General features: G+C 47.4%; 1 protein-coding gene across 1 annotated transcript in view; it reads right to left on the bottom strand.

Annotated features, from left to right (window-relative positions):
* Window positions 1-22,297, bottom strand: part of CPSF4 (cleavage and polyadenylation specific factor 4) — a 135,490-nt gene that overhangs the window by 59,162 nt on the left and 54,031 nt on the right. Inside the window, exon 4 of the mRNA XM_069645577.1 lies at window positions 16,603-16,698. Coding sequence (XP_069501678.1) covers window positions 16,603-16,698 — 96 coding nt within the window. The remainder of the gene's footprint in view (window positions 1-16,602; window positions 16,699-22,297) is intronic.

Raw genomic sequence — 22,297 nt, 5'->3', positions numbered from 1 at the left:
TGTCCGCTCCCTGCCTAGGCATCACAAAATCTGGCTGATCCGGGTGGATCAAACAAGGGAGGCATGACACCAGCCGAGACACGTGGACCCTACCAAAGATTTTTGCATTCACGTTAAGCAAGGAGATGGGCCTATACGGAGGCACAATTTAATAGATACTTCCCCGATTTTGGGATAACTGCTATCAAAGCCCGGAGGAACGTCAGCGGGACGGTGCCCTCCCCCACAATAGAGTTCAACAGTTTAGCCAGGGGTACCGCCATTAAAGATTGATACAGTTTGTAAAAGTCTGCAGTAAAACCATCCTTATCCCAGTGCCTGCCTGGTTTTTAATCTCCTGATCGCCCGCACCACCTCTTCCCACTTCACCTCCCCTAGAGTAGTTCCCTCTCCACCCCCGGGAGCCTGGGTAGCTGCAAGATAACTGTACTTCATCCACTCCCGGCTCCACCGGATTAGCATAGAGCTCTCGATAATCTCCGAACCGTGCTGCAATGTCCTTTCCTCTATCCACCATGATCCTGTCAGTGCCCTGCACGCGGTCCACTCTCCTCTCCATCCTGTAAACTCTCACTCCATTCGCAAGAAGCGTTCCTACCAAGACAACATGTTCGTAGTACTTTTGTTGCGTGTACCTCATCTTCTTCACCCCCCCCCCCTTAGTAATACTGTGTGGAGTTCCTGCCTCTTATCCCTCATCTCATCCTCCAGGAGTTACTCTCCATCTGCATCCCTCTGGTCCAGTTGGGTCCGCAACGTTATCTCCGTCCGAAGCCTGGCCTTGACCAGCCCCGTCACTCTTCTTTCGCGACCCTTCAGCAATGAGGAGTCCCCTGAACGTGGCCATGGCTGCCTCCGATACCATTGCCATGCCAGTCTCGCCATTATAGTTGCCTTCAAAGTACGCCCTCAGTTCCTTCCCCCAAAAGTCTGCGAATACCCGGTCCCTCAGCTGGGTGTCTTTACACCTCCAGCGTAAATGCTGCAGTGGTTTCAATACCTTTTACTCTGCCACCACCAGCTTGTGGGGCGATCAAGTGATTGCATCAACTTTAGGCGCCCTATCTCACGCTCCTGGGGAATTCGCAGCAATTTTATCCTGCTACAAGTCTGATGTGGAGGAGAGAAGAACGTGTAACCCCCCCCAACCTGCCAGACAGGGAAAGTGACTCCACCAGACATCTGCCCAATAATGGCCCTGCAGGAGGTTACGGAAGAAAATGTTCTCCATACCCGCTGCTCTCGGCCCTCCCCCCTTTGCAGATCACCAATCTAGCACTGGTTCAGTCACCAGATTGAAATCACCCCCCAGAATCGTGGCCCCTTCTGCCCAGCTTCCCAACATCTCATATGTGGTGTAAGAATCTCAACTGTCCCACATTGGGCGCATATAAGGTGGCCAGTGTAATTTGCCTTCCCTCATAGAATCCCTTTATCCCCAGCAACCTGCCCCCACTGGCCCTCTTGAATGTTTTTCCTAGTAAAATAACCCACCCCTTCCTTCTTAAGATCCCTGGGAAAGGTCCAGAAATTCATACTGATGCCTTTACCCCCTTTATTGCAGATTCTGCCCGCTGTTTATAGTGGCATTCCTGCAAAAACAGGATCGCCAATAGTTGCCTGCGGAACATGTTGCTGGTTAGCGATCTCTTGTTTTGGGAGTTCAGACCATTTACCTTAAGCGTGGCTATGCTCACTTCAGCCATAACCCTGTCTCACTGTTGTCCCATTGCTAGTCTCCTGTCCCGACAGATTCTTCCCCACCCATAAGAACCACTGCATGTGCGCCCCCCCCCCCTGTACCCCTCTCATCTCGCTCCCCTCCCTATCCCCGTTGAGGCATTCAACCGTGCGTCCCAACCGTGCCGTTCACACCAGTCGAACCACCAGAACTACGGCCCCTGCCCTGCACACACTATTTGTTCCCCTCCTGCGGCCCCTTGCCATCCCGCTGAGGAGCCCACTCCACCACCTCATCAACTCTCCAGCCTGAACAACCCCAGATCCCACCCTGCACCTCTGCACTTGCCCCATCCCTCCCTCCACATCCCCTTAAACTCATCAGGATGCCAATGCCCAACACCACAACAAGCAATGCCACACCTTCCGGCTCCCGCTTGCCCTACCCCTCTTGCCCACAGGCCACGACCAAGACAACCTAGGAGACCCAAGAGAGTCCCTAGGCCCCTTTCAAGTGTCATTTCCATGGTGATGGGGTATTTAAGCCTCTGGAACTTTCAAACCCCTTGTGCACTCTGCACGTCACCCGCGTAGACTCTGGGCCTCGGAGCTCACGCTGGAGTCCAGTCCTTGTCTGCCTCACTCAGAGTTCCGTCGTGACGTCCCGCAAGTTCCTCCGTGGTGTACTTGACCTCTTCCTCTGCTACCAGATCTCTCCCCCTCCCACTCGAAAAGCAGCGCAAAGGGGTAACCCCACCTGTATCTCAACCCTTTCTCCTGGAGCCACCTAGTGAGGGGTCCAGATTTCTTGCGCCTTGTGAGCGTATATGCTGACAAGTCTTGAAAGATAGCTACCCTGAAGTCTGCATACTCCACTTCCCTTATGCGTTTCGCCTTCGGGGATTCTCATCTTATCACTGTAGTAGTGCAATCGCGCCAGGACCGGGCGAGGTCCTCTACTTTCTCCCCCACCGCGGTGCACTCGGTCGATGATAATCCTCTCCCCTTCCTTCAAACCCAGGACCAGCCCCATTATTTCCTGCATCTTGCACTCGGGCCCCATGGGGATACTCCCACCTCCTGCAGCCCAAAGAACCGGAGGTTATTCCTTCGCTCGCAGCTCTCGATGTCATCCACCTTGAGGCACAGTTCCTCCTCCCTCCTTTCTACTTCCAGGAAGCGCACCACTGTCTGCACCTCCAAGATCCCCACAAGGTCTGGTTAGCCTCCACCCCCTCCTTTTTGTCTCCCAGAGTGACCACCCTTGCTGAGCAGTCTGCCACCTTTGCCCCAATGCCAGTCCGCATCCCCCCCGATCTCCAGGATGGCCCGAATGTCATTCTTGATTGTGCCAATCTCCACCGAGCTGGGGTTGGGTCCTGCTCACCCACTGGCCTTTGCCATCTCCTCTCCGCCCTGGTAGCAATACTGTGCTAGAATACACTTCCTGCTCATAAACGTATGACAGTCACTCTTGCTGGAAACGCCCCTCTGCGCCACTCCACAACCCCCACCCGCCGCCGCCCTACACAGCATATTCTCCTCTGCTCCCCAACCCCACTGCAGACCTCTGGGTTCCCCTTACCAATCCTTCTGGGGGTGGTCACAGTCCACTGCCTCATCTCCCCACCGGTGCCTTCAGGGATCCCTCCAACAGGCCTCTCAATACACCCCCTCTCCCCCAATGACTGAAGGGTGGCTGTTAGGCAAGATTGTATGCAGTACCCTTTAGGTGCACTACAACAACCCTGACCTCCTGGCACTAGAACTCCAATCTTTGGTATAAGTCTGCACTACACAGGTTGGTAGCGTGTGGAGCAGCCAGGCTTATCTCAAGAGGGGTCAATGTGAGTTGTAGGGGAGGATTCACAGTGGCAAGTATTCAAATAAACTCTACACACAAGGATTCTTGATAAAAAAATATTAATTTATCATTCAGTTAGAATAAGCCTTCTTCAGAAGGGAGCAATATAAAAACACCACACAAATATATTTCAAAGACACACTCTTAAGTTTCTAAATCTGTAAGTACCCTTTTGAGATGGCTCACAGCATAACCTACACCCTCAGGTGTCTTCAATAGCTAGGGTGCTGGGGACATTAATGTATCACTGTTGCATTTAGAAGTACTTAGGGATTAGTTTAAAGGGAAAATGTTATTAGAACATACAAGAGATCACACATTCTCAACCAGGCAAATACTTTTGGAGCCCCCAAAAAGAGTTATTCAGTGGAACAGGTTAAGCCAAAATCAATGGGCAAAAGTCTATATGAGCTGAAGCACTTCTTTGCAGGTAAGTAAGAAAAGTCTTCGCACAGTGTTTTTAGAAGTCTTTGAAGAAGAAGAATCAATGTAGGGCAACAAGGTGTTAGACTTGTGAGTAGTAGACGATGCCAGCAACTCTATAGCAAGAGGCAAGTTCTCTCAGACTTTACAGTACCTTTGGATTGAAGAAAAATAGATGACTACTGTTCCTGTGCAGCTCTGCAAATCTCCCTGTTCCTGGGCCTCAGTCGTGGGGACAAGAGGGAGGACTTCTGGGGACTCCTGCACTGCAATGGGATGGTCACCACTCGCAACCGGTAAACTTCAAACAAGGAGCACTTCGGTGTTCAGCTCCTTGTGACTACTGCAAATAGCAACACCGCAGTTCCTGGCTGTCGAGATGGGCTTTCCTTGCTTCTGGGGTCCCGCACTCAACTGAGTGGGTTCAGGCTCGGTCAGTCCCACTTCCTGGGAGTCCGGAGGATCTTCCTGGAGCTCTTGGCCAGCTTTAAAGCAACGCACACAAACTGGTGTTCCTCTCCCTGGCTATTCGGTTTCCAGCAGCAACTCTGGAAATTCAACCAGCTCCAAGGGGATGTCCTGTGGCTTGGGATGAGTCGTCCTTGCAGGAGCTTCTCTGTCGATACCACAGTAGAGTTTTAGCAAAGGAGCAGGGCTTCACCGGGCAAACCAACGGTCCAGGAGTTGCAGCAGACGTCTTCAAGTTCTCTTCAGATTCCTTTGTCCAGTGGTCGACTCTGCCTTCCAAGCCAAAAAGCCTCGCCTTGTATGCAGCTTGCTCCCCATTCGTTCCAGCCTAGCTGTCAGTCACCAGCAGGGTGGCTGTACTTGCCAGACAGTCAGCCGGCCTATCACCACAGAGCCCATTCCTGTCTCCTAGGAGAAAAAGCACAGAGTTTTGGGCACCTCCCTCGCCAGACATCCTGGAGCCAGAGGCTAGTTTCACTTGTGAAGTCCGCCAAAGAGAAAAGGGACCAAACCTGGTTTGGCACGCAGAGTAAATCTCTAGAAGGACCTCTCCACAAAGAAATGGCAAAAAAGGAAGACCGGGCCATTTTGACAAAAATGGCACCCATGGGTGCTTTATCGTAGCTGCGAACGCAGCCTGCAGTAAAATCTCATAATGATAGTAAAAAGTAAACCACTGCCACCAGCCATTCATCAAGGAAAGGGTAACAAAAAATGTACATAAGAAGCTAGACAAAGGGGAGACTAAGTAACCCCTCCAGCCCCCTATTGTAAGATAGTGTGTGCTGGGTCTAGAAAGTTACAAATGTAAGTAAAGTCAATTTCACTTTACTGCTCTGGGAAACAGTTTATACCAGAGAAGGTATTTAAACCTTGGGAAATCTGAAAGACTTCCCTGTGTCACTGCACTGAAGGTGCTGTGTGACAATGTAAAAGATGATACCTATGGAGTTTGTCAGACTCCACAACCAACAGAAAAACAGTACAAAATCACATTAAAATACGAGAGAGTGGGAAAAAAAGGGTCTCCCTCTCTCCAGGTTAAAAAAAAAAAAAAATCAAGTCCTCAACAGTGGCAAACGGGTGCGGGCAGGATTCCCAGTGCTCCAGTACTTTACGCTGTGCTCTCCTCTTGGGGGCACCTCCGCTGCATCACACAGATTTCTTTTTCTTTTTTTTTTAAAACACTGCTACAGGGTGCCAGACACTCCACACTGTGACCCTCCATGGGAAGGCATGGCAGCAGCCTCCCTCAAATCACACTCCCCTGCCCACCCTGTGGAGGGGGCCATCTACCTCGCTGAGGCTCTACTGCGCTGTTCATCCAGGTGGCTGCCTCCCACTGCTGTGGTCGCACTCGCTCCTTCAGGGTGCCGGGTCAGCACCCGCTCAGCCCCAGTCGCCTCTGTAGTTCACGTGGAGGAGTAAGGGTTCTACGACTCGCCAGGGGCTCCAAGAGCGATCTCAGCTTTTTTTTGCCCCGCCACATGCGGGCTGCATCACCTCGAAGAGGCCGTCTCAAATAGCCCAGCCAGCGCCACACTTCCTCCCTCTGCCACCAGTGTCAGGAGTCTGATCCGCCGTCTCTGCAGTACTGGACCACCCTCCTGACTTGGGGCACTCCTGCCTTGCTCCCAGGGAGGAATTCCCCCCCCCCCCCCGTCTCTCCTTGCGCACCTCAGCAGAACAGGTCAGACCTTCCCGCTCCACTTCCTGGAGCACTCTACAGGGGCTTCCACCTGCCACCACTCATATCTTTCCTCTGCTGGGGTCCCATACCGCCCCACACCCAGTCTGCCGGCGCTACACCGCTTCCCATACTTCGGGACCCCACTTCCAGGAACCCGGGGTGCAACAACTCCACATATACTCCACGATCACCAGGGCAGGGGACGGAGCACAGTGTTTAAGCAGCCATGTTGCCTGTGCCCCCTGGTGGCCTCCCAGACTTTTCTTTTATCGCCATTCCTTGTGCGATTGTCCTTTCTTGGTCGTTCTGTTGTCCTGGGTGGGGAAGGGCCTGGTTTGAGTTAGGTCTTCAGCAGGATCCCTTTCTGTACCCCGCCAAGGCTCCAGTGTCTCTGTGCGAACAGGAAGAATGGGAGGATGCCAAAACTCTGCTATTCTTTGTCTTCTGGTGTGCCTGAAAGGAACCAGTTCCCACTGGGAAGCTAGCTGTCCCGATTGAACAGCCACCTGCCCCTTTCTGAAAAATGCAGGTAGAGTTTGCAGAGGATGAGTTTGAAATCCTAATAAAAAGGCAAGGACAAGTCGACCACCAGAACTGAAGACGACGACCAGAGACACCTGCAGCCCCTTCCAGCAACCTCAAAGAGACCACTGCTGTCCTGACCCCGTTTTTAAAAATCAATAGAGGGGCTGTGAAGAGGATGACTCCTTCCCACTGGCTAGTGGGAACAAATAGCCATAAGACGACCTGCAAGACGAGCCATCCCCCCCGACGTGCTGGGACCTTCCTGGGCTGCAAACCGCCAATACTCAGGGACCATATTGCAGGGCATCGTCTTCCCGTGAACAAATCCTCCCAGGAATTTGTGAGCTCCATTTGCACATCATGAGACAAGAAACCCTCCACAAAGCCCCCTCACCACAGTGCAGGACAGAAGAATCAAGGTGGATTGACTAGGCAGTAAACATTAATTCTTGGAGTTTGTGATAAGGCACCAAAACTGCCGTCCGACGGAGCACCAAGAATTTTTTCTTAGTCCTTTCTCTTGACTGCTGCTGCAACATCCCTTCCATGGGTGACTACCTCCAGAACCGACTTGTCTTATTTGGTGCCATTGTTGGACATAGTTGAATACATTTTCCCCCACCTGCAATGGTTTCTGTCTGTAGTCACAGTAGCCGCTTCTCTTGCCTCCCTCTCTGGGAACCTGTAGTCTGATTGCGCCTCTGACTCTAGAGAAAATCCTTTGATTTCGATAGCCCTGATAAGACCTCTTGTATCCCTGGGAATAGTATGTGCCCTTTGAACATAATCGACTCCCTCTGGTGGAGGTTCCGGCTCTCCCAGAGAAGCCCCTAAATGGACAAAGTCTTCCTGTTTTGTAAATACATGAATGACTGGGCCGTGTCAGCTGTTTTTAATCAAGGAGGAGCAGTGCCACAAGACTGAGCCTTTGTGAAGCATGCCCAGAGTATGCTGTGTAGTAGGTAAACCACAGGGCTTTACCTCCATTATTTTCATACTACAGCACTGATGAGCCGCTTCGGATTTGGACTTTACCCATTACTCGGTGGTGTCCATTACCTTTGCTTTCCAGCCGTGTAGGCTGTGCCACCATTGATTTGCATGCAGCGTTTCACCATCTAAATATGGCCGCCCCACCATTGTGAGCTGCCTTCCAGCTCTCAAGGGACCTCCACACCGAACCAAGCAGCCATTTGATTGGCTGTACTGCTTATTTTATCCAACTATGTCGAACCGTGAGGCGTGAGCCGTCCTATGCTCTAAGGACTACGCTACAAGGACTATACCTGTCCTGTGCCTGTCCAGTGTCAACAGTGCACAGGGCCAGAATCCATGCCCGTCCTCGCCTCGCTACGCCCAGTGTCCATGTGGATTGTGGATCTCTAACTCCTGGTAAGCAGCACCCACCACCTCCGTTATCTGCATAACCTGTGGCCAGACTCTATATTGCCACCCACACCTGATCGTGTCCGATAGATCCTCCAGCCTACTGTGTCCGTTGTGAGAAGTTCAACTATAACCCGCCTCTAAGTCGATTCGGCTAAGCTCGTTACGTCCGATACTGTACACACTGTCGCCATAAACGTTATTACGTTGCCCAATTAATTTGACTGTGTGGCTCCCACCATATGGTGGATCCTGTACACATGTGTATGCTACTAAGGAGGCCGCACTGCATCTCTTCGTAATAGCATGATCTTTTATCCTTCTGATACATTATTTGGTACTGATATCTAGTTATGCAACCCCTGTAGTGCACATTATTCGTGCTCTTTATGTACTATTGCAGTCATTTAGTGCCACTAAATTCCTTCTACTAATGTTGAACGCGTCACCATGCGCTAATTCGTTAATGACTTTGACTATTGAGTACTGTATTACCTTGACTGCCAGGTTGTAATGTTACCATCACCGTCTGCGTGCCTAGTTTTCACTTAGGCTGGTCTGCAGATCATGAATACACATCTGTATGCCCACATCTGATTGGTGCCTCCTATTTTTAGAATACTGTATCTTGTTTCTGTATATTCCTCATTGGCCAGTACTACTCTGCTTTATCCGCTGTCCCTACTTGCACCTAGCTCTTAAATAGAGTAGTTTACGCTTGTTAGTAGTTACTGCATTCAAATTGTCTAATGTACGCTTCTCTGCCATATGTGCATTTTAAACAAGTCGTGTATGTAATCCGCACTTCCTTATAGGCTGACTGTATTTGACTTGATTAGTGTGCTAATTGTACCTTATAACTGATCATTGCTACCCAATCCCTGCACAGAAGCAGCCTCGTCAGCCCATCCTACGCCCTAGTTCACACCACCATGTACTGGTGCCTTAGTACTCTTCTTCACTTACTGTACATATCCACGACACGCTGGACATTTCAGACTTATCCACATACATCCACTATTACAACTAATGTTATCATCACCCACACTTGTTGGATTAACACTATGGTCTGCGCTAACCCATATCTGGATGATCCTGCACTCTGGTTACTCCACTTTGCTCCCAGACCAACACCTAATAACATTGCTCTACCTCTAGCAGAAACCTTAGATTGAGTTCCAGAGTCACCCCATCAAAATGGTGGTCATACCCCAAGATACATAACAGTATACCATCATCTTTCAATAATATTGCACGCAACCTTGTTCAAACTACACTAAGCTCCTATCACCCGAGTACCTCAGTCAGAAATCTAAGATTAGGAACTAGACTGCACAAAAACTTTTCAATCACACCCACACAAAAGAAATAAACATGAGCATCAGCTTAACAATCTAGCTAACCGGCCTAATGTACCAGACATTAGCATGGTCTCCAACACTCTGCCTGAAACTGACCCACCCTTGCAGAAAACCCTTGCAAAAGACACTCATCAAGGCAGCCTTGGTGAACGCGAGATCTCTCCCATCCCATGCATTGGATATTGCCGATTTCATAACCTCTGAAAAGCTGGACCTTCTTGCGGTTACGGAAACTTGGCTAAATGCAGCTTCTGGCCCTTCCTTGGCCTTTGCCATCCCTAATGATTATGCCATCATTAGAAGCGACAGAAATACTAGCCTGGCGAAAGGAGGCGGCCTTGCCTTCATATTTAAAAACACCATTATTCACGACTTACAAATCCCCTCTGCCAAATCTCTATCCATCAAATTACCTTTATCACCCAAACACAAAGCAACAGTGCATCTTATCTACCAGCCACCAGGACCTATTTCCACATTCCCGGAGGACATGGTGTCCCTCTTATCTACTAATGCCAAACCCAATTCGCAAAGTATCCTACTTGGGGACTTTAACCTAGGATTCAATGACCACATGAACAATAATGCCCTTGACTTGGCCAATACTTTGTCGGATCTTGGTTACACACATATCATTCATGTGCCTACACACAAAGTAAGAACCCTTGACTGGCTCACTAACCTTAATTGCACTATTGATCTTTTTACCAATGTACTGTGTATCTGGTCTGATCACCATAAAATAACCTTCTCCGTCAAAGCTACCACGATATGTCCCACACCTATCATTGCCCCAGCCACCCTCACTAGGAATAAGAAAGACATCACTACTGATAAACTCCTCCCTTTAATACTTCCCCCTCCTCAACAATACATCTAGCTCAGACCCTACAGTCCTAGTGGACATATATAATCTGTCCATACTGAAATCATTAAATACCATCGCCCCTTTAAAATTGCAGAAACCTAAACTCAATGTCACCTTAATTCCTGGTGCACCCCGCACTTAAGAGAGCTGCGCAAAACTAAACTGCAGAAGCACACTGGAAAAAGTTTCCTTCAGCAACTAATAAGAGTGAGCTGACCGTAGTATCTTCCAACTATAAAGAGGCCTTTATACTTGCTAAAAAAAGACCCCTACAACAAACGTATCACACAAGCTGAATCTAATACAAAAGAACTGTTTCAAATTCTAAAAGAATTGGAATCTCCCATCACCCCCATTGACAAATGTATCCCAAATGCCCAATGGTGTACTAACACCCAGAAGGCTCTCCTGGATAAAATAGCTTTGCTACAATCTAAAATTAATTATAAAAAAATGCATGCTACTTTCTGATCCGGATTACAAGCAACATCCTATTATGACCTCCTCCTCCGAGTTCGCTTGTAAACCTTTTAGCTTTTCAACGGTCAACCTGGGAAGTGGAAACCATCATTAGGAAACTCAAGCCATCTAATTGCCAAGGTGATTCCTGCCCTGCTCCCATCATCAAAGCAGCTGCACGTGACCTTGCGACATTCATCACCAACTTCATCAATGCCTCATTCAAAACTGGAGTAGTGCCAGATAACCTAAAAGACACTAGGGTCATCCCCTAATCAAAAAAACTACTCTTGACCCAGCCAGCCCGTCTAACTACAGGCCTATCACAACCTTGCCTTTCTTACTAAAAATATAGGACCGAGCTGCTTACCTGCAAATTCAGGCATACCTTGAATCTAACAACTTAGTGGGACTTAGGCAATCTAGTTTCCGACCAAGACACAAACTGCCCTGATCGATCTCACCACACAAATCCAAGTGCTAAAAGACAAAGGCAAACTAGCCATCCTTCTACTGCTTGACCTGTCAGCAGCTTTTGACTTGGTCAATCACCAAACGCTCTGCCACCATTTGAAAACAGCAGCACATTTTTCTGACTCAGCCACTACATGGATTAGCTCCTTCCTGGCTAACAGAACTATGATGGTCTTCTCTCCTACTGATTCCGCTGAACCCTCCCCGGTACCCTGTGGGGTCCCGCAAGGCTCATGTGTTTCGCCCACGCTTTACGTCTTTACAAAGCCCCTCTTCGACATCCTTGACTATCTGGGTGTTATACACTAATTATGCAGACACCCAGATACTCATTCCCATCACTGGAGACTATTCAACTGACAGCAAAACCCTTAAATGAAATCTATTCAGTGATACAAGAATGGATGGCGCAACACGGACTTTGTCTAAACAACGATAAAACTGAGCTGCTAATCCTAGGCACACACGCTAAACTGAACACTGCCTTTAAATCCTTTACGATAGATGGTAACACCATTACCGTTTCTAACACTAAAACTCTCAGCATCTACCTTGACGCCACCTTATCCTTCTCTAGACAAACGCGGTAGTAACATCCTCTGCATACACTTGCAAATGAATCACCGCTTGCAGACCTTTCATCACTACACCCAACTGCATCACACTTGCCAGAACGTTAGTTCTGTCTAAAATTGATTACTGCAACGCCCTTTACCTAGGGACTAGACACAAAAATATCAACAAGCTACAAGTAACTCAAAATAATGCCATAAGGGCAGCCCTCAACATCCCGAAGAAGTCTCATATTTCTGATACCAGACGTAACCTGCGCTGGCTTCCGGGTGAGCACAGAATATCACTTAAAACGCTTGCTCTCACACAAATCTAGGGCTAACCTCGCTCCAGCCTATCTTATCAACCTACTTAACTCGCATATTTCTTCAAGACCACTTAGAGCGGCCCAAGCTCACACAACGGCCATACCTAGATTTAAACTGCATAACTCGGGAGGGAGGCGGGGGGGTGCTAGCTTCCCAGTCCTTGCGTCCAACTTGTGGAACACGCTCCCTGCCTCCCTCAGATCCAGAACCTTCTTTCCACTCATACAAGTGTAGTACGAAAGTATGGCTTCAGGACTTGGACTCAGCGACTGCCTAATTTATGGCTTCAGGACTTGGACTCAGCGACTGCCTAACTTACTTAGAGAGACTTCTGAAGCAAATTTTCACCATACTCCTTGCTTATTCGTCTTCTAAATACTTTGTATTGAATGAGTATACTGTGCATTACGCGGTTACTTTACAGGTGCCTACGTAACCTATTATGCTATTCAATGTTCATATTTAACGTAACTTGGTGTAAAATGTTTCTCTTATGCTGTGTAACTGGATATATATGCGCCCAGCTGCCCCAGGGCCAGGAGCGCTTTACAAATAAAATAAATACAAATACAAACTTTAGTGCATCGTCGATTTTCTGGCCCGAAAAGATCATCTCCTTCAAAGGGAATGCCGATGACCATGTTTCTGTAGTAGGTGGTAGCCTAGGTGAGCGTGCCTGACTGATTATGGAATCTTCAGGGTCAGAAAACTGCGGTGACTGTGGTTGTTGTGCCTCAAAATCTGTGTCGATTTCATGTTGCAGAATAGCCTCTGGGATCAACTCGTAGGTGATAGGTGAGACTGGCGAAGTAACCCACATGTTTCTTCTCTTGCAGTTTTGCCCTCTCCTTCTGCTCCTTGTAATCAGAGGAGCCTGCTGCGGCTTCAGGCGCTACATTTGCTTCCTGTGCAGCTTTTGTAGTGTTAGTGGATGAGGGTGGTCACTTCCCCACAGAATGATGCAGGGGTCTCACCCACCGCACGCCAACAGCTGCGTACTAGTTGACGGTGTCGTTGTGAACAAGGGTTTACTTGTTGTAGACGGCAAACTTGGTGAGCCGTGTCTACTTGTCAGAGTCAGATTACAAGCAGGCTTTTGCTTGAGGACTGCTGTCCTTTGGTTGACAAAGTTGTCGCCGAGCTCTTCTTGGCCGATGAATGCGCTGCAACGAGGACTTATGCTTTTTACTAGTGGACAGCGACAAAGATGTCCCTGATGAGGTTTCTGCTTTGTTGGGATGTAGGTCTGTCGTCGACGAGTGGTCGCCCGCGACGTTGACAAACTCTCCCTTGGCTTCTTTGAGTGCTACGACGACGAGGGTATTGTCACTCTTTTTAGGCTTTTCCCCCTGCACAGTCGACTGAGATTTTTGGCCTTTTGTCCACTGTCTGTGATGACAACAGCCTGTGGAAGTGCTTATGCTTTTTAGCACAGCCATGCTCCTCGTGGTTTCAGACTCATGCTTAAAAGGCAAATAAAATGTAGCTTTATTGTATTTGCCAGATTAATTTTGGTGGCAACTGGTGGCAGTGGCTGCTAAATCCCATGAACTGGATTACGTAGTCCGATTGCAATTTTGGATTGCTTGGGAAGCATTCTGTGGGAGATCGCATACCAAAGGCTGACTTGCCTTGGCGAATGTGGCCTGTGTACACGCCAAGGGATCTCATTTGTGGAAGTATAAAAAAAACAATGTGCTTCAAATTACCTGAATTAACGATGGCTTATGTTTCTCTCCCACATCTTCCTTTTTATGGCAACAATTAGAAGTATCAAATCTTACAGAATATCTAAAGCTATCTACAATCACTATGAAGTTAATGTAACCACAATATGTATATATAAAATTAAATCTCATTAAAAGAATTTCAATTGAATGTACCAGTGAATTGGGATTGGAAGTCTAACCTGAGCCATTCCTTAATTTGAGGAAAGGGGGCATACACACGTGGTGTCATTTCAAGCTTTACTATGACATAGCTTCAGCAAATGTTTCTTCGCGAATTTCAGAGGTTTTTGATGACTGAAGGGGTATCAGGTTACTGCACTAAATGTCACCTGTTAAAATGCCCTCTTTTTACAAACAAGACTGAACCATAATGTCCCCTTAACGACGTTAATTCACTGAATATATCCATAAAAAAAATTCACGACAAGAATTACAACTGAGAATAGTTTATTATGGCATCAAATATGTGTGGCATTCATTTTATCGTAGGAACAATAGGTTCTCATGCTGGCTTACATTGAAGGCTAGAGGCTCTGCATAGGCAGATATGGTGTCCAGTAAAAGGATCAAAAATAAAGGATCGAATGACCTTTTGCTCGAATGCAAAAGGATCGAAAAAAAGGGGGCACATTTTTATTTATTTATATATTTTTTTGTTTGGGTTGGTAAAAAAAATGTTTTTAATAAAGAAAACGGGGGGTTTGGTGGAACCCCCCCCACCATAAAGACCATTTTTTTCGGTCCTTTGACTGTCGATCAAAAGGCATTCCATCCTTTTGTTTTCGACCCTATAACTGGCAACCGGCAGATATGTTAGTTATGGTGTTGTTTGACTTTTACTTCGACTTTTGTTGGTAGTAAGACTTCTATTAATGGGGAGGGCAACCACCGCTCCCTCCTTGCCCCGCCCTCCCCCTCCTCCTCCTCCCATGCCCCTTACACACGTATGTATATTGGCCATATGACCAATAGGGGTCAAACAAACTTTCAAAGCGGTAAGTGTTGATGAAACCACAGAGAACAATAATTTACACTTAAAAATATATTTTGTGATTCGTCTGGCGTGGATGAGACTTTCATGAGCCCCATTTCATTTTAATGTATCCTAAATTTATAACATTCCCATGGGAATCCTGTGTTTTATGCTTCATGCTATCTGACATTAGATCTAGGGGAACAAAAATATGCACTGCATGGTCTGATATTTTGTGCCACAAAAAGTGGGACTATACAGACCCCATAGACCTTGAATCGTTCCCCATCTATAGCGGATATCTTTGTTTCAGGCTGCTGTGCTCACAGGTGGTTAGTGCCATTTTCAAATATATCATTAATGTTATGTTAAAGGACATTTGTACCGCGCACTATCACCACCGAAGTAGTCCCCTGGCAGCTCCGAAAAGGGGAGGAGAGGGGGTGGGTTAGTGGAAATAAGCTGGAAAAGTGCAAGAGCGCAGTGATGTGGTGTTGGCAGCCTCAGCCTGGTGGGTCCGTTGGCTGGGCTTGGGGTGTTTTACGATCGGTAGTCATCGTGTGCTGTTGTGCAAGTCTATGTGTGGCTTGTTTTGTTGTTGCAGTGTTGTGAAGTTTGTGCGGATTGCTGCGTTTTAGGCTTGTGGTTGTGTTTGGTTAGAGTTTGAGAGGTGTATGCAAAGGGATGAAATTGTTAGTTGGTTGGTTGGCATTGCTGTCCTTGTAATTGTGGGATTCCATCTAGGTGCGGTACATGCTGACATTCACATTTCTATCTAGATGCGACACAAGCTAAAGTTCACAATTCCATACTAGTGTGGCATATGCCAACAGTCACATTTCTATTTAGATGCGGCCCATATCATATACAAGCATACATCTATAATTTTCCCTACAAGTTCGACATTCTCTTTGCCAGGGTCTTCCTTACATTTTGGAGAATGGAAGGATAAATTCTACAAAAGACAGGTGTTCAGACCCAACCAACTAGCAATTTATAATTCAGGAAATCCCAGAAAGTGTGTGTATTCTATATGCATTACATAAAGAACACTATACACGGCCAGGAAGACCTCTTGAAACGCACACCAGAGATTAAGACAATCTAGTCCAGATGGCAGCAATGGCACGTATGAACAAGGGAAAATTCAAACCTACTTTTAATCTTTTAAATGTCAGCCTAAATAAGTGAAATTTAGCGACTATATTTTACCGTTACAGTACGCACAAGAACAGACGTTACCCCGGGCCAGCCCCATATGTTCGACCCTCAAGGCAGAAACAAAGGAGAGCGGATTACTTAAAAATGACCTGTAGGTGTAGACCGTGGTCAGCAAGTTGTGTCAAACAGCTCATCTGATATCTTGGTTTACAAGACCATACATGTGGGAAACCAAGCCCAAATTAGTGTATCCCTTCAGTCTTTTTCAAAACTCAGGCATTTGTCAAACCAATTCCCATACACCAGGGATCAGCAACCTTTGGCTCGCCAGAGGTTTTGGACTATGACCAACAGCCGTAGCCCGAATAGTCAATGGCTAGTAATCATGCTAGTCCTCCTCTAAATCATCTGGGGAGCCAGAGGTTGCTGACCCGTACTGCATAAAATTGATTTCAGCTTTGCAAATATCTGCTGATCTTCAAATATCTTTTAGTTTTAATCGCAGAGTAATTTTATTATAGAACTGGCAAGCCATTTCTGGAAACCGCTGGTGTCTCCCCCCACTCCCCCATAACATTCTGTGCAATAATAGCAAAGACGACAAAAAAAACCCAAATAAATAAATAAATAAAAGAAAAAGGATGTGTTCCGTTACTAACCATGTTTGCAGAAGCCTCGGTCGTACCAGGGACAGTCTTTGATTTTGGACTCTGGGTCAATGTGTAAAAAGGGACACTCTTTGTTACTGCACTCCGCTGCAACATAAAACGAGAAAATCCTGGTAAAGAAAAAAGCTGCAGTAATACACAGCACCTGGTGAACATGGCACAACTGCCTCAAAAATTCACTCTACATCACAGTTTAGAAATGTGAGCGATATACATAGAATGGGTAATTGTTAGCGAGTTTTACAAAAGTCCAACAAAAGATTGTACTTGAAAAGACTCCCACTTGGGACCACAAGGTTTCAACTCTTAGTATAGGCCTGAACCACGCTAGTTTTGGTGGTAACAATGGGTGCGCAGCCAGGCTTATTTTAGGAGGGAGAAAGGGCTGTAGTAGTACGAAGAACTTGGAGTATATACCTAGGCCAAAGAAAAACAAAACATACTAGACGTTATATAGAAATATTTGTATTTATATACACACACAAAAAAGGTAAAAATTCTTCTGAAGGGCAAGTACTACAACACACAATAAGTAACTAATGCAATCCTACAGTAATTAAATCACTTTCGTAATACTTTTAGAATAGCAGTATGCAATTAAAAGAACATCTTTTGTAATAAACTTTTAGAATACCAGTTTCTGGTACAAATGGAGGACACAAAACCACCATAAAGCAGGTTAATACTTGTAATTATTTCACAGAGGCCTAACACTTTAAAAGTACATCACTACCTAGTTACGAGCATCAGTCAGATTAGAGGGAAGATCAGGCAGGCACAAACTGTAGAAAGTTTAGAAGTTGCAGAGGAAATCTTTTGTAGCAATTAAAAAACACTTTTGGTTGGAAAAAGGGTCTGGGACTTCAGAGAAGTCTCACTGTAGACTCACAGGCGTTAGGCCTGGGCGAACGTGCATGGGCAAACACGAATCAGCACTCCAGCAACAAAGGAGCAGCAAAGCAACTCTAGTTCAGTTCTACCAAGAGCCTCAAAGTACCTTAGGAGTGAAGAAGCGGATGCAGCAAAATGCCTCCACGATGCTGCTGCAGCAGCAGACCCAGTCACCAGATTCTTGGTCAGGCAGACGAAAGAAGGGGCACTGCAATAGATCTCGCAGCAGCAGTCAGGTGAAGAGGCTTCAGACAAAGGAATCTTCAGGGTTCTGTGATTTTGGTGCCCTTTTCAAAAAACCAGTGAAGCCGGTTACTGATTGGTTGATTAGTCTCGCTTTCTTGGTCCAGCACTCTGGTGAGGGGGTATTAGCGAGTGGAATCTTGCTTCTGGTGGTCCGGAAGGAGTCCGTCAAAGTTTCGGGAGGATTGGATCTTCGGAAGTCATTGCACTGCATAGTGGCTACAGGTCCCAGAGTATTGGCAGTTTGCAGTCCATGAAGGTCCCAGCTCGTCGTGGGATGGCACAAAATGCAGGTCGTCTTCAGAATGATTGGACCCACCAGTCTAAGGGAGAGTCATCCTTTCTGTGGCTCTGCCGACGCTTGGAAGGTGTTGGACAGCAGCAGTTACTAAGAAAAGTGGCAGGGGACATCTATCCTCTTCCTCCATTCTTCTGTTCCAGGGGTAAGCTGGTCTTCAGCCTCAGGATCCAGGTCAATCAGCACCCATGCACCCTTTAAACTCTGGGTGGTGGCTATCCTTTCAGGACAGCCAGCCCCATCCCCACCCAACTCCCCCCCCGGTGGAACTGGTTCTAGGTAGGCACACCAGAAGACAAATATGTGCAGAGTTTGGAGCCCTCGCCAGTTTCCCGTCTTCACAGACACACTGGTGCCTTTGCAGGCTTAACAAAAGGATGTATGGCAAAAACAAAAGTCAAACCAGGACCTCCCCCACCTAGCACGGCAGAAGAACGACCAAGAAGGGACAAGCAAACAAGAAGTGGCAATACAGTCACCATTTTGGGTCAATGGTGACCCTTCTGTACACTACCGTGGCGGTCAGTACAACCTGGGAGTAAGAATTGTGCAAAAGTTGGTAGGACAAAAGCACTGCCACCAGCCATTCAGATTAGCTTGTCACTGTAACCAAACAGTTACCGGAGCAGTGAGAAAGGGAATACACACACAAGTTGGGATGTGCTAATCTCACAATATAAAAAGAAAAAGAAGGAAATAAAAATCCCCCTATAACAGAAAACAAAAAGGAAAGGCCAAAGGGCTCCCAGCAACACTGCAGATAGAGTACTGTGATACCTAAAAGTCAAAAGACAGATGCCAAAAAACGTGGGAGGAAAGTTTAACTCCAAGCAAAAAGGTATAAAAAGAAATGCGAAGTATCCCAAAAGACATGGTAAAAGAATGTGTGTGGAAAAGGGTTCCCACTCACTCAGGGGAACAGACCAAAAATCCATTAGTCCAACAAAAGGTACTGGGGGACTCACATGTAGAAGAGATTTTGCATACAAATGAAAATCTACCCAACACTACACATCCAAGGATTCCGGTACATGGTGCAATTATTATTATTTATAGAGTGTGGACCTAGCTTTGAGAAGCAACAGAGCACTTTACAGAGGTGTACACCATTACAGATGCATATTGGCGCACTTTTCAGTGGTAGCAACAGGGCAGATATACAGTGGAGGTAGGATACAGAGGGGGACAGAGGAGGGGGTACAGCTGTACCGAGTGGCGGGGAGGAGCGGGGCGGCATTTAGCAATTCAGGTGGCACGAGGGGTGATGTGATGGCCTGGGTGGAGGGGAGACTCCTTGAAGAGGTGGGTCTGGATGCATCTGGTTATCCAATAAACTGGTTCTTCATCTCAAAACATTCCCTAATGCTAAAATATTCCAGTGGTAGAAACAGCATGAATCAGAATAACAAAGTCAGTCACCGTAGTGACCATTTTACTCCTAGTCCATAGTCCTCTTTCCTCCATACTTGTGGGACATTCCGTCCTCCGGGACGGGACCGGAGCACTTTTGTTGAAAAGCATCAAAAATGAAAAAGGTTTGTCCTTCTCTTTTTATGTGGGGTACCGCACGTGGCGTTATCCCCGCCCTCCTGAGCTCTGCCCCGGGCATCACCCTTCAGTCCTTTTCTATCACCAGGTCTGCGACCATTTAAGCAATAATAGAGGACATTAGAGGGGACAGTGGGTGTATGGAGGAAAGGGGACTATGGACTAGGAGTAAAATAGTCACTACGGTGAGTAACTGTTATACTCCTACGTCCCATCCCCTATCCTCCATACTTGTGGGAGATTCCAAAGCACTCCTCACAGGTAACACGGTGGATGGAACCTACTTACTGAAAGAACAGCCTGATCAAATTGATCATCGGCCCTGGAGCTCAGATCCAAGCAGTAATGCTTGCAAAAAGCTGATGGGGACGCCCACGTAGCTGCCTTGGCAATAGTCTCCCAGGGGACATTTTTTGGAAGGCAACAGCAGCCGCTTTGCCACGTACAAGATGGGCATGAATGCCCTTCGGAGGCTGAAGGCCCTGAATGGCATATGCTTCTGAAATACAGGAGGCAATCCATCCGAAGATAGTAGCCTTTGAAGCAGGTTTTACTTTTGGATCTCCGAAATTAACAGAGTTGGGAGGAGCTCCTGAGTTTAGTTGTTCTGTCCCGATAGAACTTCAGAGCTCGTCTGACATCTACATTGTGTAATGCTCTCGGCATCTGAGGCCGGGTTCGGAAAAAATACAGGTAATGAGATGGATTGATTCACTATTTTAGGGAGGAAAGAAGGACGAGTGCGGCGCGCAACCTTATCCTTATGGAAGGCAAGGAACAAATGTTCCACGGACAAAGCTTGAAGCTTGCTTACTCGCCTTGCCGAAGTCACTGCAATCAAAAAGGCAACCTTCCATGAAAGGTACTTTAGATCCGCCGTAGCCATGGATTCAAAAGGTTTATGGCATAAGGCGGTCAGAACCACATTTAAATCCCACTTATTGCGAACAGGTGGAAATAGATGTAATAAACCTGCGAAATGCCTTTTAATGACTGGGTTCATCAAAGAAAACAGCTGTCAGTGGGCTGGTAGGCGGCAATAGCCGACAAGTAAGTCCGACAAGACACGAATGCCCTAAGCTGCCAGATGAGAAATGAACGAAAGGACAGTGTCAATCGTAGCATGTCTGGGGTCCAGCTGCTTAGCTAAACACCAGTGACAAAACCAGAGCCACTTACTCCTATACAGAGACCTCAGAGGGCTTCCTGGCCGCTTGGATAATAAGCATATTGTCCTCGGACAGGTTAAACTGCACTAAGGATTTGAATTCAGGCACCAGGCCGCCAAGTTGAATGATTGCGGGGAGGGGTCCAACATCTGCTGATTGCACTGGTGAAGCAAGTTGGGAATCAACGGCATTCTGATCAGAGGACAAAATCGACAGATGATGAAGTTATGAAAACCAGAATCTGGCTGGCCACCAAGGAGCTATGAACAGTAGAATGCAATTCGATGTATTCCTGAGCTTGCAAAGTGACCGATGAATCGGAGAAGAAGCGGGAAGGCATAAGCCTTCATGTCGAGAAGGCCCCCCGAGACCATTCCTATATGCATAGAGAGGACGTTTCTTGTTTGTCGCAGTCGCAAAGAGGTCCACTTCTGGAGTGCCCTATTGGCAGAAAATGGTGGAGAGGACCTTCATGTTCCGTTCCCACTTGTAGCTGGCCGCTGTCTGTCGGCTGAGTGAGTCTGCAGTCACATTGAATTGCCCCTGAATGTGTACCGCCAGCAGCCAAATGCTGTGCTGGATGGCCCATTCCCACACCTGAATGGCAAGGTCCACAAGAGGTGGTGACTTGGTACCACCCTGCTTGTTGATGTAAAACATCGACACCAAGTTGTCTGTGTGGACATGAACCACCCGGTTTGTGATGGATGGTTGAAAAGCCTTCAGAGCCAGAATACAGCCAGGAGTTCCAAATCATTTATATGAAACCGCCTGTCCTGCAGCGTCCATAGATCAAAAACCTGGAGATGATCCAGCTTCGCGCCCCATCCCAGAAAGGAGGAGTCTGTGGTAATCGTCACTTGTGGGCAGGGCTCCTGGAAGGAGGCCCCCACTGTTAGATTGTTGGTCAAAGACCACTATAGAAGGTTCATCATCATGCACGATGGAACTGGGATCATCTTGGAATCCGAGTCCGAAACCTGACACTAACAGCTCCGAAGAGCCAGCTGCGTACGCCTCACTTTGAGACAAGCAAGAGAAAGAGCAAGTACGCACAAGGCCATGAAGCCCAGAAGCCTCTGGAACCACCAAGCAGTCATGTGCTCGGACTGGCTGAAACGCGGACACGTGGCAAATATATCTGCAATCCTGTCTGCTGCCAAATACACCCTGGAGTCGATCGTGTTCCAACGGAAACCCAGCAAGATCAGGTCTTGGGAGACCGTCATGGAAGATTTCCGCCAGTTCACCGACAGCCCAAGATTGAACAGGAGCTGGAGGGGAGACTGGAGATTGTTCAAAGCTGTCAGTGGACAAGGGCAGCATAGGAGCCAGTCATCCAAATACGGATATACATGAACACACTGTAGCCGAAGGAAAGCTGCGATGACCGACATAATCTTTGCAAAGACACGCAGCGCCAAGCTGAGACCAAAAAGGGAGCATGCAGAACTGGAAGTGCTCCCCTCCCAGGGAGAACCGCAGATATTTTTTGATGCGGCATCCATATCAGGATGTGCATATACGCGCCCTGAAG

The sequence above is a fragment of the Ambystoma mexicanum genome, chromosome 2p (assembly GCF_040938575.1).
Source record: "Ambystoma mexicanum isolate Mex_15411 chromosome 2p, UKY_AmexF1_1, whole genome shotgun sequence".
In the NCBI taxonomy this organism is placed as follows: Eukaryota; Metazoa; Chordata; class Amphibia; order Caudata; family Ambystomatidae; genus Ambystoma; species Ambystoma mexicanum.
This window is presented reverse-complemented; position numbering and strand designations above follow the sequence as displayed.